Below are 15231 nucleotides of genomic sequence, written 5' to 3'. Positions count from 1 at the left end.
GGGGGGATGGGGAGGAGGAGATGGCTCACAGTCTTAATCCCCATTTTCCAGATGAGGGAACTGAGGCCCAGAGAATAATAATAATAATAATAATTTTGGTATTTGTTAAGCACTTACTATGTGCAAAGCACTGTTCTAAGCGCCGGGGAGGATACAGAGTGATCAGATTGTCCCAGGTGGGGCTCACAATCTTAATCCCCATTTCCCAGATGAGGTGACTGAGGCACAGAGAAGTGAAGTGACTTGCCCAAAGTCACCCAGCTGACAAGTGGCGGAGCCGGGATTAGAACCCACGACCTCTGGCTCCCAAGCCTGGGCTCTTTCCACTGAGCCATGCTGCTTCACAGCAATGTGATCTCCTGTTAGGAAGATCCTTTTTTTATGCTATTTGTTAAACCTTTACTGTGTGCTATATTGGGTCTTTTTTTTATGGCAGTTCATTCATTCATTCAATCATATTTATTTAGCGCTTACTGTGTGCAGAGCACTGCACTAAGAGCTTGGGAAGTACAAGTCGGTGACATATAGAGACGGTCCCTACCTGACAACGGGCTCACAGTCTAGAAGGGGGAAACGGACAACAAAACATGTAGACACATATCAAAATTGTCAGAACAAACAGAATTAAAACTAGATCAATCAATCAATTGTATTTATTGAGCACTTACTGTGTGCAGAGCACTGTACTAAGTGCTTGGGAAGTCCTAGTTGGCAACATATAGAGACGGTCCCTACCCAACAGTGGGCTTGCACATCATTAACAAAATAGAATAGTAAATATGTACAAGTAAAATCAATCAATCAATCCATTGTATTTATTGAGCGCTTACTGTGTGCAGAGCACTGTACTAAGCGCTTGGAAAGTACAAGTTGGCAACACATAGAGACAGTCCCTACCCAACAGTGGGCTCACAGTCTAAAAGGGGGGAGACAGACAACAAAACCAAACATACTAACAAAATAAAATAAATAGAATAGATATGTACAAGTAAAATAAATAGAGTAATAAATCTGTGCAAACATATATACATATATACAGGTGCTGTGGGGAAAGGGAAGGAGGTAAGATGGGGGGATGGACAGGGGGACGAGGGAGAGGAAGGAAGGGGCTCAGTCTGGGAAGGCCTCCTGGAGGAATAAAAAGAGTAATAAATCTGTACAAATATATTTATTCATTCAATCATATTTATTGAGCGCTTACTGTGTGCAGAGCACTGTACTAAGCGCTTGGGAAGCTAATCACTTACTATGTGCTGTTCTAAGCCCTGGGGTAAATCCAAGCTGATCAGGCTGGACACAGTCCCTGTCTCAAATGAGACTCACAGTCTTCACCCCCCCATTTTACAGATGAGGGAACGGAGGCACCTAGAAGTGAAGTGACTTGCTCCAAGTCATTCATTCATTCAGTCGTATTTATTGAGCGCTTACTGTGTGCAGAGCACTGGACTAAGCGCTTGGGAAGTACAAGCTGGCAACATATAGAGACGGTCCCTACCCAAGTCACGCAGCAGAAAGGTGGAGGAGGTGGAATTAGAACCTGGGTCCTTTTGACTCTCAGGCGGGGGCATTTTCCACTAGGCCACACTGCTTTTTATTTGTTATTACCTCAGTGGAGGGTTCAGCTGTAAAGGTGGAGCTGATTTCCAGTTTTTATAACCTGGGCTGCGCCCTTCCTTCCTCTCCCCCTCGTCCCCCTGTCCTTCCCCGCCATTTTACCTCCTTCTCTTCCCCACAGCACCTGTATATAGGTATATATGTTTGTACATATTTATTACTCTATTTATTTTACTTGTACATATCTATTCTATTTATTTTATTTTGTTAGTATGTTTGGTTTTGTTCTCTGTCTCCCCCTTTTAGACTGTGAGCCCACTGTTGGGTAGGGACCGTCTCTAGATCATCATCATCATCATCAATCGTATTTATTGAGCGCTTACTATGTGCAGAGCACTGTACTAAGCGCTTGGGAAGTACAAATTGGCAACATATAGAGACAGTCCCTACCCAACAGTGGGCTCACAGTCTTAAAGGGGGAGACAGAGAACAAAACCAAACATACTAACAAAATAAAATAAATAGAATAGATATGTACAAGTAAAATAAATAGAGTAATAAATATGTACAAACATATATACATATATACAGGTGCTGTGGGGAAGGGAAGGAGGTAAGATGGGGGGGATGGAGAGGTGTTGCCAACTTGGACTTCCCAAGCGCTTAGTACAGTGCTCTGCACACAGTAAGCGCTCAATAAATACGACAATAAATGAATGAATGAACTGATGGCAGAGTAAGTGTAGAGAGAGAGGAAAGGACCCCAGGGGATCGTCTGCTCTGTTTTTCCTGTCACATTTGCCCTTTAAGGTTTAGCGAACAGGGGAAATGGAGGAAGGAAGTTGATCAGTTCTTTAAGCTCCACGGGGAAAGGAGGTTGGAAGTTGATCAATGCTTTAAGCCCCGGAGGGAATGGCGGACGGAAATTGATCGATGCTTTTGCCACTTAATCCAAGTGAGTTACTAGATAGTGCAGGAGCCATGACCGCCACCATTGCTCATGATGGGCTTCCTCTTCTAGATTGTAAGCCCACTGTTGTGTTGCCAACTTGTACTTCCCAAGCGCTTAGTACAGTGCTCTGCACACAGTAAGCGCTCAATAAATATGATTGATTGATTGGGTAGGGACTGTCTCTATATGTTGCCAACTTGTCCTTCCCAAGCGCTTAGTACAGTGCTCTGCACACAGTAAGTGCTCAGTAAATATGATTGATTGATTGGGTAGGGACTGTCTCTATATGTTGGCAACTTGTACTTCCCAAGCGCTTAGTACAGTGCTCTGCACACAGTAAGCGCCCAATAAATATGATTGATTGGGTAGGGACTGTCTCTATATGTTGGCAACTTGTACTTCCCAAGCGCTTAGTACAGTGCTCTGCACACAGTAAGCGCTCAATAAATATGATTGATTGATTGGGTAGGGACTGTCTCTATATGTTGCCAACTTGTACTTCCCAAGCGCTTAGTACAGTGCTCTGCACACAGTAAGCGCTCAATAAATACGATTGATTGATTGATTGTTGAGGTTATTCTTGGCCCCCCTGGTTAATAATAATAATGATAATAATGGTACTTGAAAAGCGCTTACTATGTGCTAAGCACTGTTCTAAGTGCTGGAGTAGATGCAAGTTAATCAGGTTGGACCACAGTCCCTGTCCTACATGGAACTCAGAGTCTAAGTTGGCGGGAGTAGGATTTAATCCCCATTTTACAGATGAGGAAACTGAGGCCCAGTGAAGTGGCTTGCCCAAGGTCACACAGCAGACAAGTGGCAGAGCCTGGATTAGAACCCAGATCCTTCTTCCGCCCTGGCCCTATGAAGAAATGTGAGGTTGCGGAGAAGGAGAGAGGTCAGATCCAGCGAGGATGGAATGTTAATGGCATTTATTAAGCGCTTACTATGTGCAAAGCACTGTTCTAAGCGCTGGGGAGGTTACAAGGTGGTCAGGTGGTCCCACGGGGGGCTCACAGTCTTCATCCCCATTTTAAAGATGAGGGAACTGAGGCCCAGAGAAGTGAAGTGACTTGCCCAAAGTCACACAGCTGACAATTGGCAGAGCCGGGATTTGAACCCATGACCTCCGACTCCAAAGCCCGGGCTCTTTTCCACTGAGCCACGCTGCTTCTCCCTCCCTCCCTCCGCACATCCGCCAAGCTAGCTCTCTTCCTCCCTTCAAAGCCCTACTGAGAGCTCACCTCCTCCAGCAGGCCTTCCCACACTGAGCCCCCTTTTTCCTCTCCCCCGCCCTACCTTCTTCACCTCCCCACAGCTCCTGTATATATGTTTGTACAGATTTATTACTCTATTTTACTTGCACATATTTATTATTCTATTTATTTTGTTAATGATGTGCATCCATCTTCACTTCTGTTTATTCTGATGACTTGACAGCTGTCCACATGTTTTGTTTTGTTGTCTGTGTCCCCCTTCTAGACTGTGAGCCCGTTGTTGGGTAGGGACCGTCTCTAGATGTTGCCGACTTGTACTTCCCAAGCGCTTAGTACAGGGCTCTGCACACAGTAAGCGCTCAATAAATATGATTGAATGAGTGAATGAATTTGGGGCTCTCAGCACGTAGATGGCAGTTAGAGCCTTGGGAGCGGAGGAGCTGAAAATAAATGTCTCAAACGGAAAGAAGCCAGGTGGATCACGGGGGCTGGGAGGGGGAGAAATGACTGTGCTAAATTACAAATAATATTTTAATAAAGAAATGGAAGCTGTGGCTGCGAGCAGCGTCGGGGAAAGACACTGGGTGGGGGCAAATTTGGGGAGTGGTGGAGAGATGGAAAATAATAACAAATTATGGTGTTTTTTGAAGCGCTTAAGTGCCAGGCGCTGTACTAAGGGCTGGGGTAGTTACAAGCCAGTCAGGTTGAACGTAGTCCCCTGTCCCACATGGGGCTCACATTCCTAATCCCCATTTTACAGGTGAGGTAACTGAGGCACAGAGTGCAGCGGGCAAAGTAGAGAAGCAGCATGGCTCAGTGGAAAGAGCCCGGGCTTTGGAGTCAGAGGTCATGGGTTCCAATCCCGGCTCCCCACCTGTCAGATGTGTGACTTTGGGCAAATCACTTCATTTCTCTGGGCCTCAGTTACCTCATCTGTGAAATGGGGATGGAGATCGTGAGCCCCCCGTGGGACAACCTGATCACTTTGTAACCTCCCCAGTGCTTAGAACAGTGCTTTGCACATAGTAAGCTCTCAATAAATGCCACTATTAGTATTATTAAGTGACTTGTCCGTGGTTACACAGCAGATAAGTAGTGGAGCTAGGATTAGAACCCAGGTCTTCTGGCTCCCAGGGCTATGTTGGGTACTGGGGAGGGAGGGACGAGAGGAACAGAGAGGGATTTACGTAGCCACCAAATTCGTGAACGTGGAAAGGTGGGCGGAATTAATCTGTCAAGGCCCTACTGAGAGCTCACCTCCTCCAGGAGGCCTTCCCAGACTGAGCCCCTTCCTTCCTCTCCCCCTCGTCCCCCTCGCCATCCCCCCCCCATCTTACCTCCTTCCCTTCCCCACAGCACCTGTATAGATGTATATATGTTTGTACATATTTATTACTCTATTTATTTTACTTGTACATATCTATTCTATTTATTTTATTTTGTTAGTATGTTTGGTTTTGTTCTCCGTCTCCCCCTTTTAGACTGTGAGCCCACTGTTGGGTAGGGACCGTCTCTATATGTTGCCAACTTGGACTTCCCAAGCGCTTGGTACAGTGCTCTGCACACAGTAAGCGCTCAATAAATACGATTGATTGATTGATCGATTGATTGGCAGTGACTTCTGCCCAGCGATCAGGACCCATAAATGGCTGTGATCAAGAGCTCTGTCTGGGCCCTACGGGCCTGCTGTTTCCCACAGAAAGCAGCGTGGCCTTGTGGATAGAGCGTAGGCCCGGGAGTCAGGGGATCTGGGTTCTAATCCCGGCTCTGCCAATTGCTCGGTGGGAGACCTCAGATAAGCCACTTCACATCTCTGTGCCTCAGTTTCCTCAACTGTGAAATGGGGATTAAATCCTATTCCCTCCTGTTTAGACTGTGAGTCCTATGTGGGACAGGAATTATGGCCACCCTGATAAACTTGTATCTACCCCTGAAGCAGCGTGGCCTGGTATTCATTCATTGTCATATTTATTGAGCGCTTACTGTGTGCGGAGCACTGTATTAAGTGCTTGGAAAGTACAATTCGGCAACAGATGGATAGAGATAGTCCCTACCCAACAACGGGCTCACAGTCTAGAAGAGCACTAGGAGTCAGAAAGACCTGGGTTCCAGTCCCGACTCTCCACTTGTCTGCCGTGTGCCCTTGGGCAAGTCACTTCTCTGTGCCCCGGTCTCCTCATCTGTAAAATGGGGATTAAGACTGTGAGCCCAATGTAGAACAGGGACTCGGTCCAACCTGACAACCTCATACCTACCCCAGAGCTTAGTACAGTGCTCTGCACACAGTAAGCGCTCAATAAATCGTCATCATCAATCGTATTTATTGAGCGCTTACTATGTGCGGAGCACTGTATTAAGTGCTTGGAAAGTACAATTCAGCAACAGATAGAGACAGTCCCTACCCAACAACGGGCTCACAGTCTAGTAGAGCACGGGCCTAGGAGTCAGAAAGACCCGGGTTCTAATCCCGACCCCTCCACTTGTCTGCCGTGTGACCTTGGGCAAGTCACTTCTCTGTGGCCCGGTCTCCTCATCTGTAAAATGGGGATTAAGACTGTGAGCCCAATGTAGAACAGGGACTCGGTCCAACCTGACAACCTCATACCTACCCCAGAGCTTAGTACAGTGCTCTGCACACAGTAAGCGCTCAATAAATCGTCATCATCAATCGTATTTATTGAGCGCTTACTATGTGCGGAGCACTGTGTTAAGTGCTTGGAAAGTGCAATTCGGCAACAGATAGAGACAGTCCCTACAGAGCTCAGTACAGTGCTCTGCACACAGTAAGCGCTCAATAAATATGATTGAATGAACAAATACAGTGCCTGGCACATCGTAAGAGGTTAGGAAATATCATAAAAAACTGCGCTTGACACATAGTAAGCACCTAACAAATACCTTGAAAAAAAAGAAGGCGCAAAGTGCTGCTTCCTCCCTGAGCAGTGACCTGAAAGTGCATGAAGGCCCTTTTAAAAACAGATCATTTAATGTTAGCCGGTGTTTTATGGTTCTGGCTAAGTGCATTCCCTCCTGGCTACTGAACTCTCCTTCTGAGCAGCCAGGGTGGGGAATCGGTGAAGTCTTATCTAAGGTCACGTTGGCCTATTAAAATTCGCGGCCAACATCCTTTAACTACATCTTTCCTCGCACGGCGAAATGCCCAATTTGTTCCCCAAACTAAAAATGTATTTTTAATGTCCTCCACACTGCCCACCCACCACCAAATCAATCGATCAATCAATAAAACTCGTACTTCGAGTACGTTTCACGCCTCGTGGCCGTTTCTCCTTGGAAGTTAAAGAAATATGTGAAAGGTGCCTTCACTTTTATCAGCTGGCTTGGGTTTAGCAGCGTGGCCCTGTGGATAGAGCGAGGGCCTGGGGGTTGGAAGGACCTGGGTTCTAATCCTGGCTCTGCCACTTGTCTGCTATGTGACCTTGGGCCAATCACTTCACTTCTTGGGGCCTCGGTTCCCTCATCTGTCAAATGGGGATTAAACCTGTGAGCCCCACATGGGACAGGGACTGTGTCCAACTCAATTACCTTGGATAATAATAAATATGTATATATGTTTGTACATATTTATTACTCTATTTTACCTGTACATATCTATTCTATTTATTTTATTTTATTGTATGTTTGGTTTTGTTCTCTGTCTCCCCCTTTTAGACTGTGAGCCCACTGTTGGCTAGGGACCGTCTCTAGATCATCATCATCATCATCATCAATCGTATTTATTGAGCGCTTACTATGTGCAGAGCACTGTACTAAGCGCTTGGGAAGTACAAATTGGCAACATATAGAGACAGTCCCTACCCAACATTGGGCTCACAGTCTAAAAGGGGGAGACAGAGAACAAAACCAAACATACTAACAAAATAAAATAAATAGAATAGATATGTACAAGTAAAATAAATAGAGTAATAAATATGTACAAACATATTTACACATATATATATATATATACAGGTGCTGTGGGAAAGGGAAGGAGGTAAGATGGGGGGATGGAGAGGGGGACGAGGGGAGAAGATTCATTCAATTGTCTTTACTGAGCGCTTACTGTGTGCAGAGCACTGTACTAAGCGCTTGGGAAGAACAAGTCGGCAACTTATAGAGACGGTCCCTACCCAACAACGGGCTTACAGTCTAGAAGGGGGAGACAGACAACAAAACAATAGGGAATCCTTTCTGCTCACCCCCTTGGCAGCTTTCCTGAAAGGCCTGAGTGACAAACAGCGGGAGGAGCACTATTTCTGCCGGGATTTTATCAGGCTGAAGAAAATCCCCACCTGGAAAGAGACTGCAAAAGGTAAGGCCTTTTTGCCCCGTGAAAATCCACTCAGGAAACATCATTAATGGTACTAATTTTTTTAAAATAGCATTTGTTAAGCGCTTACTGCAGCATGGCGTAGTCTCCATCATTCATTCATTCATTCAATCGTATTTATCGAGCGCTTACTGTGTGCAGCGCACTGTACTAAGCGCTTGGAAAGTACAAGTCGGCAACGTATAGAGACGGTCCCTACCCAACAACGGGCTCACAGTCTAGAAGGGGGAGACAGACAACAAAACAAAACATGTGGACAGGTGTCAGGTCACCAGAATAAATAAAAATAATAATCCATCCCCCCACACCTTACCTCCTTCCCCTCCCCGCAGCACCTGTATGTATGTACATATGTTTGTATGTATTTATTACTCTATGTATTTATTTTATTTGTACATATTTCTTCTATTTATTTTATTTTGTTAATATATTTGGTTTTGTTCCCTGTCTCCCCCTTCTAGACTGTGAGCCCACTGTTGGGTAGGGACCGGCTCTATATGTTGCCAACTGGTACTCCCCAAGCACTTAGTACAGTGCTCTGCACACAGTAAGCGCTCAATAAATACGATTGAATGAATGAATGAATGAAAATGTGTTCTAATCCCAGCTCTGCCGCTTGTCTGCTGTGTGGCCTTGGGCAAATGACTTCACTTCTCTGTGCCTCAGTTACCTCATCTGTCATCATCATCATCATCAATCGTATTTATTGAGCACTTACAATGTGCAGAGCACTGTACTAAGCGCTTGGGAAGTACAAATTGGCAATATATAGAGACAGTCCCTACCCAACAGTGGGCTCACAGTCTAAAAGGGGGAGACAGAACAAAACCAAACATACTAACAAAATAAAATAAATAGAATAGATATGTACAAGTAAAATAAATAAATAAATAAATAGAGTAATAAATATGTACAAACATATATACATATATACAGGTGCTGTGGGGAAGGGAAGGAGGTAAGATGGGGGGGATGGAGAGGGGGATTGGGACTGTGAGCCCAAGTGGGGCAGGGACTGTGTCCAACCCAATTTATTTGTATTCACCCCAGAGCTTAGTACAGTGCTTGGTACACAGTAAGCATTCAACAAAATACCACAATTATCATTATTATTATTATTATTATTATTATTATGTGCAAGGCACTGTACTAAGCACTGGGTAGATACAAGGCAATCAGGATTCATTCATTCATTCAGTCGTATTTATTGAGTGCTTTATGTGTGCAGAGCACTGTACTAAGCGCTCATCAGGATGGACACAGTCCACGTCCCACATGGGGCTCACAGTCTTAATCCTCATTTTACAGGCGAGGTAACTGAGGCCCAGAGAAGTGAAGGGATTTGCCCAAAGGTCACACAGCAGTCCAGAGGTGGAGCCGAAAAAGGGAAGCAGCATGGCCTAGTGACAAGAGCCCGGGCTTGGGAGTCAGAGGACGTGGGTTCTAATCCCACTCCTCCACTAGCCTGCTGTGAGGCCTTGGACAAGTCACTTTGCTTCTCTGTGCTTCAGTTGCCTCATCTGTAAAATGAGGATTAACACTGTGAGTTCCAGGTGGGACAAGGACTGTGTCCATCCTTATTGTCTTGTTTCTTCCCTAGCGCTTAGTACAGTGCCTGGCACATAGTTTGGGGATTAAGACTGTAAGCCCCATGGGGGACAGGGACTGTGTCCAACCCGATTACCTTGTATCTACCCCAGCGCTTAGGGTGGATACAAGGTAACCAGGTTGGGCACAGTAAGGGCTTAACAGATACCATTATCATTATTAGTAATAACAGTAATTGAGTGCTTATTAATAATAATAATGATGGCATTTATAAAGCGCTTACTATGTGCAAAGCACTGTTCTAAGCACTGGTGAGGTTATAAGGTGATCAGGTTGTCCCACAGGGGACTCACAGTCTTAATCCCCATTTTACAGATGAGGTAACCGAGGCACAGAGAAGTTGACTTGCCCAAAGTCACACAGCTGACACTCGGCAGAGCTGGGATTTGAACCCCTGACCTGTGAGCCCACTGTTGGGTAGGGACCGTCTCAAAATGTTGCCAACTCGTACTTCCCAAGCGCTTAGTACAGTGCTCTGCACACAGTAAGCGCTCAATAAATACGATTGTTTGATCTCTGACTCCAAATCCCGTGCTCTTTCCACTGAGCCCCCTTCTAGACTGTGAGCCCACTGTTGGGTAGGGTACTGTCTCTATGTGTTGCCAACTTGTACTTCCCAAGCGCTTAGTACAGTGCTCTGCACACAGTAAGCGCTCAATAAATACGATTGTTTGATCTCTGACTCCAAATCCCGTGCTCTTTCCACTGAGCCCCCTTCTAGACTGTGAGCCCACTGTTGGGTAGGGTACTGTCTCTATGTGTTGCCAACTTGTACTTCCCAAGCGCTTAGTACAGTGCTCTGCACACAGTAAGCGCTCAATAAATACGATTGATTGATTGATCTCTGACTCCAAATCCCGTGCTCTTTCCACTGAGCCCCCTTCTAGACTGTGAGCCCACTGTTGGGTAGGTACTGTCTCTATGTGTTGCCAACTTGTACTTCCCAAGCGCTTAGTACAGTGCTCTGCACACAGTAAGCACTCAATAAATACGATTGATTGATTGAGCCATGCTGCTTCTTGTTATTATATGAGATAATAATCTCATATTATTATTGTTATTGAACTTGGTTACTCTGCTGTACCGAGCACTAGTACAGTGCTGTGCACACAGTAAGCGCTCAATAAATACGATTGATTGATTGATCGATTGAGCCATGCTGCCTCTCATTATTATATGAGATAATAATCTCATATTATTATTGTTATTGAACTTGATTACTCTACTGTACCGAGCACTAGTACAGTGCTCTGCACACAGTAAGTGCTCAATAAATACGATTGATCGATTGAGCCATGCTGCTTCTCATTATTATATGAGATAATAATCTCATATTATTATTGTTATTGAACTTGGTTACTCTGCTGTACCGAGCACTAGTACAGTGCTCTGCACACAGTAAGCGCTCAATAAATACGATTGATTGATTGATCGATTGAGCCATGCTGCCTCTCATTATTATATGAGATAATAATCTCATATTATTATTGTTATTGAACTTGGTTACTCTGCTGTACCGAGCACTAGTACAGTGCTCTGCACACAGTAAGCGCTCAATAAATACGATTGATTGATTGATCGATTGAGCCATGCTGCCTCTCATTATTATATGAGATAATAATCTCATATTATTATTGTTATTGAACTTGATTACTCTGCTGTACCGAGCACTAGTACAGTGCTCTGCACACAGTAAGCGCTCAATAAATACGATTGATTGATTGATTGAGCCATGCTGCTTCTCATTATTATATGAGATAATAATCTCATATTATTATTGTTATTGAACTTGATTACTCTGCTGTACCGAGCACAAGTCCAGTGCTCTGCGCACAGTAAGCGCTCAATAAATACGATTGATTGATTGATCGATTGAGCCATGCTGCTTCTCATTATTATATGAGATGATAATCTCATATTATTATTGTTATTGAACTTGATTACTCTGCTGTACCGAGCACTCGGGAGAGTAGAGTACAAGCGAGTCCACAGAAGAGGGGAGCGAGCGGTGTTCCCGAAGCAGCGTGGCTCAGTGGAAAGAGCCCGGGCTTTGGAGTTAGAGGTCATGGGTTCGAATTCCGGCTCTGCCACTTGTCTGCTGTGTGACCTTGGGCAAGTCACTTAACTTCTCGGAGCCTCAGTTCCCTCATCTGTAAAATGAGGATTAAGACTGTGAGCCCCACGTGGGACCACTTGATCCCATTGTATCCCCCCAGTGCTTAGAACAGTGCTTTGCACACAGTAAGCGCTTAATCAATCAATCAATCAATCAATCGTATTTATTGAGCGCTTACTATGTGCAGAGCACTGTACTAAGCGCTTGGGAAGTACAAATTGGCAACACATAGAGACAGTCCCTACCCAACAGTGGGCTCACAGTCTAAAAGGGGGAGACAGAGAACAGAACCAAACATACCAACAAAATAAAATAAATAGGATAGAAATGTACAAGTAAAATAAATAAATAAATAAATAGAGTAATAAATATGTACAACCATATATACATATATACAGGTGCTGTGGGGAAGGGAAGGAGGTAAGATGGGGGGGATGGAGAGGGGGACGAGGGGGAGAGGAAGGAAGGGGCTGAGTGTGGGAAGGCCTCCTGGAGGAGGTGAGCTCTCAGCAGGGCCTTGAAGGGAGGAAGAGAGCGAGCTTGGCGGAGGGGCAGAGGGAGGCCATTCCAGGCCCGGGGGATGACGTGGGCCGGGGGTCGACGGCGGGACAGGCGAGAACGAGGCACGATGAGGAGATTAGCGGCAGAGGAGCAGAGGGTGCAGGCCGGGCTGGAGAAGGAGAGAAGGGAGGTGAGGTAGGAGGGGGCGAGGGGATGGACAGCCTGGAAGCCCAGGGTGAGGAGTTTCTGCCTGATGTGCAGATTGATTGGTAGCCACTGGAGATTTTTGAGGAGGGGAGTAATATGCTCAGAGCGTTTCTGGACAAAGATAATCCGGGCAGCAGCATGAAGTCTGGATTGAAGTGGAGAGAGACACGAGGATGGGAGGTCAGAGAGAAGGCTGGTGCAGTAGTCCAGACGGGATAGGATGAGAGCTTGAATGAGCAGGGTAGCGGTTTGGATGGAGAGGAAAGGGCGGATCTTGGCCATGTTGCGGAGCTGAGACCGGCAGGTTTTGGTGTCGGCTTGGATGTGAGGGGTGAATGAGAGAGCGGAGTCGAAGATGACACCAAGTTTGCGGGCTTGTGAGACGGGAAGGATGGTAGTGCCGTCATCAGAGATGGGAAAGTCAGGGAGAGGACAAGGTTTGGGAGGGAAGACAAGGAGCTCAGTCCTTAAGGAGCTTAACAAATGCCACCACGTGGCTCAGTGGAAAGAGCCCGGGCTTTGGAGTCAGAGGTCATGGGTTCGAATCCCAGCTCCGCCACATGTCTGCTGTGTGACCTTGGGCAAGTCACTTAACTTCTCGGAGCCTCAGTTACCTCATCTGTAAAATGAGGATTAAGACTGTGAGCCCCACGTGGGACAACTTGATCCCGTTGTATCTCCCCAGTGCTTAGAACAGTGCTTTGCACACAGTAAGCGCTTAACAAATGCCACCACGTGGCTCAGTGGAAAGAGCCCGGGCTTTGGAGTCAGAGGTCATGGGTCCGAATGCCGACTCCGCCACATGTCTGCTCTGTGAACTTGGGCAAGTCACTTAACTTCTCGGAGCCTCAGTTCCCTCATCTGTAAAATGAGGATTAAGACTGTGAGCCCCACGTGGGACAACTTGATCCCACTGTATCCCCCCAGCGCTTAGAACAGTGCTTTGCACATAGTAAGCACTTAACAAATGCCACCATTATTATTATTATTGTTATTATTATTATCCAGAGGGTCTCCAGGCCAGACCGGGCCGAACGCAGCCCCAGAGTTGGGGGGCTCGGGGAGCGGGAAGCGGGGCCGGGTGGGTGACGGCGGGGAGGAAGGGAGCCCGCGGGTTGACGATCGGCCTCCCCGTTTTCGTATTCCAGGGGTGCAGGCCAAGGCGGAAGAGCCCAAGTACAAGAAGGACAAACACCTGAACGAGAAAATCTCCCTCCTTCGAGGGGACATCACCAAGCTGGAGGTGGACGCCATCGTCAACGCAGGTCAGAGCCAGGCCGCTCCCTGAGGGAGCCCGGGGCCTCCTCGGCGGCCCCCGGCCCTGCGTTGGGCCGGTTGGCCTCAGACCGGCACGGCGGGGCCAAGGGGCGGCCAGTACGGAGGGCGGTCAGCCAGGAGCGCTCCTCTCGCTTGACCTGACGTGTCGGGGGAGTAAAACCTGAGCCGCTATTGAGCGTCTGGCGCGCGTTAGCCTGAGTGAGGGGAACGGAAAATGAGACGTGCACAGAGTTGGCGGGTCCCTGCCAGGGATGCGGGATGCTGGCTCTAAGCTTTTAGAGCTGGGGAGGCCTCTGGGAGCCCAAGGGGCTTCTTGGGGGGCGCCGGTCCGTCCCTTTATAATAATAATAATGATGATGGTATTTGTTAAGCGCTTACTATGGGCGAAGCACTGTTCTAAGCGCGTGGGTGATACAAAGTAAGGTTGTCCCACGTGGGGCTCCCAGTCTTTGGTTTGATTCCTCCCTCTCCCCCCACCACTCCCTCTCCACCTTAATCTCCAGAGCCTTATTTGTGAAGCGCTCACTATGTGCAAAGCACTGTTCTAAGCGCTTGGGTGATACAAAGTAATCGGGTTGTCCCACGTGGGGCTCCCAATCTTTGGTTTGATTCCTCCCTCTCCCCCCACCACTCTCTCTCCACCGTAATTTCCAGAGCCTTATTTGTGAAGCGCTCACTATGTGCAAAGCACAGTTCTAAGTGCTTGGGTGATACAAAGTAATCGGGTTGTCCCACGTGGGGCTCTCAGTCTTTGGTTTGATTCCTCCCTCTCCCCCCACCACTCCCTCTCCCCCTTAATCTCCAGAGCCTTATTTGTGAAGCGCTTACTATGTGCGAAGCACTGTTCTAAGCGCTTGGGTGATCAAAGTAATCGGGTTGTCCCACGTGGGGCTCCGAGTCTTTGGTTTGATTCCTCCCTCTCCCCCCACCACTCCCTCTCCACCTTAATCTCCACAGCCTTATTTGTGAAGCGCTCACTATGTGCAAAGCACTGTTCTAAGCGCTTGAGTGATACAAAGTAATCGGGTTGTCCCACGTGGGGCTCCCAGTCTTTGGTTTGATTCCTCCCTCTCCCCCCACCACTCTCTCTCCACCTTAATTTCCAGAGCCTTATTTGTGAAGCGCTCACTATGTGCAAAGCACTGTTCTAAGCGCTTGGGTGATACAAAGTAATCGGGTTGTCCCACATGGGGCTCACGGTCTTTGGTTTGATTCCTCCCTCTCCCCCCACCACTCCCTCTCCACCTTAATCTCCAGAGCCTTATTTGTGAAGCGCTCACTATGTGCAAAGCACTGTTCTAAGCGCTTGAGTGATACAAAGTAATCGGGTTGTCCCACGGGGGGCTCCCAGTCTTTGGTTTGATTCCTCCGTCTCCCCCCACCACTCTCTCTCCACCTTAATCTCCAGAGCCTTATTTGTGAAGCGCTTACTATGTGCAAAGCACTGTTCTAAGCGCTTGGGTGATACAAA

General features: G+C 47.0%; 1 protein-coding gene across 2 annotated transcripts in view; it reads left to right on the top strand.

Moving 5' to 3' along the window:
- MACROD1 (mono-ADP ribosylhydrolase 1) overlaps nt 1–15231 on the top strand; it is a 410094-nt gene that overhangs the window by 6392 nt on the left and 388471 nt on the right. For both annotated transcript variants that reach the window (XM_038764529.1, XM_038764531.1), the window contains exons 2-3: nt 7931–8032; nt 13631–13747. In XM_038764529.1, coding sequence (XP_038620457.1) covers nt 7931–8032; nt 13631–13747 — 219 coding nt within the window. The remainder of the gene's footprint in view (nt 1–7930; nt 8033–13630; nt 13748–15231) is intronic.

Source organism: Tachyglossus aculeatus, chromosome 22, assembly GCF_015852505.1.
Source record: "Tachyglossus aculeatus isolate mTacAcu1 chromosome 22, mTacAcu1.pri, whole genome shotgun sequence".
Taxonomy (NCBI): domain Eukaryota; kingdom Metazoa; phylum Chordata; class Mammalia; order Monotremata; family Tachyglossidae; genus Tachyglossus; species Tachyglossus aculeatus.
This window is presented reverse-complemented; position numbering and strand designations above follow the sequence as displayed.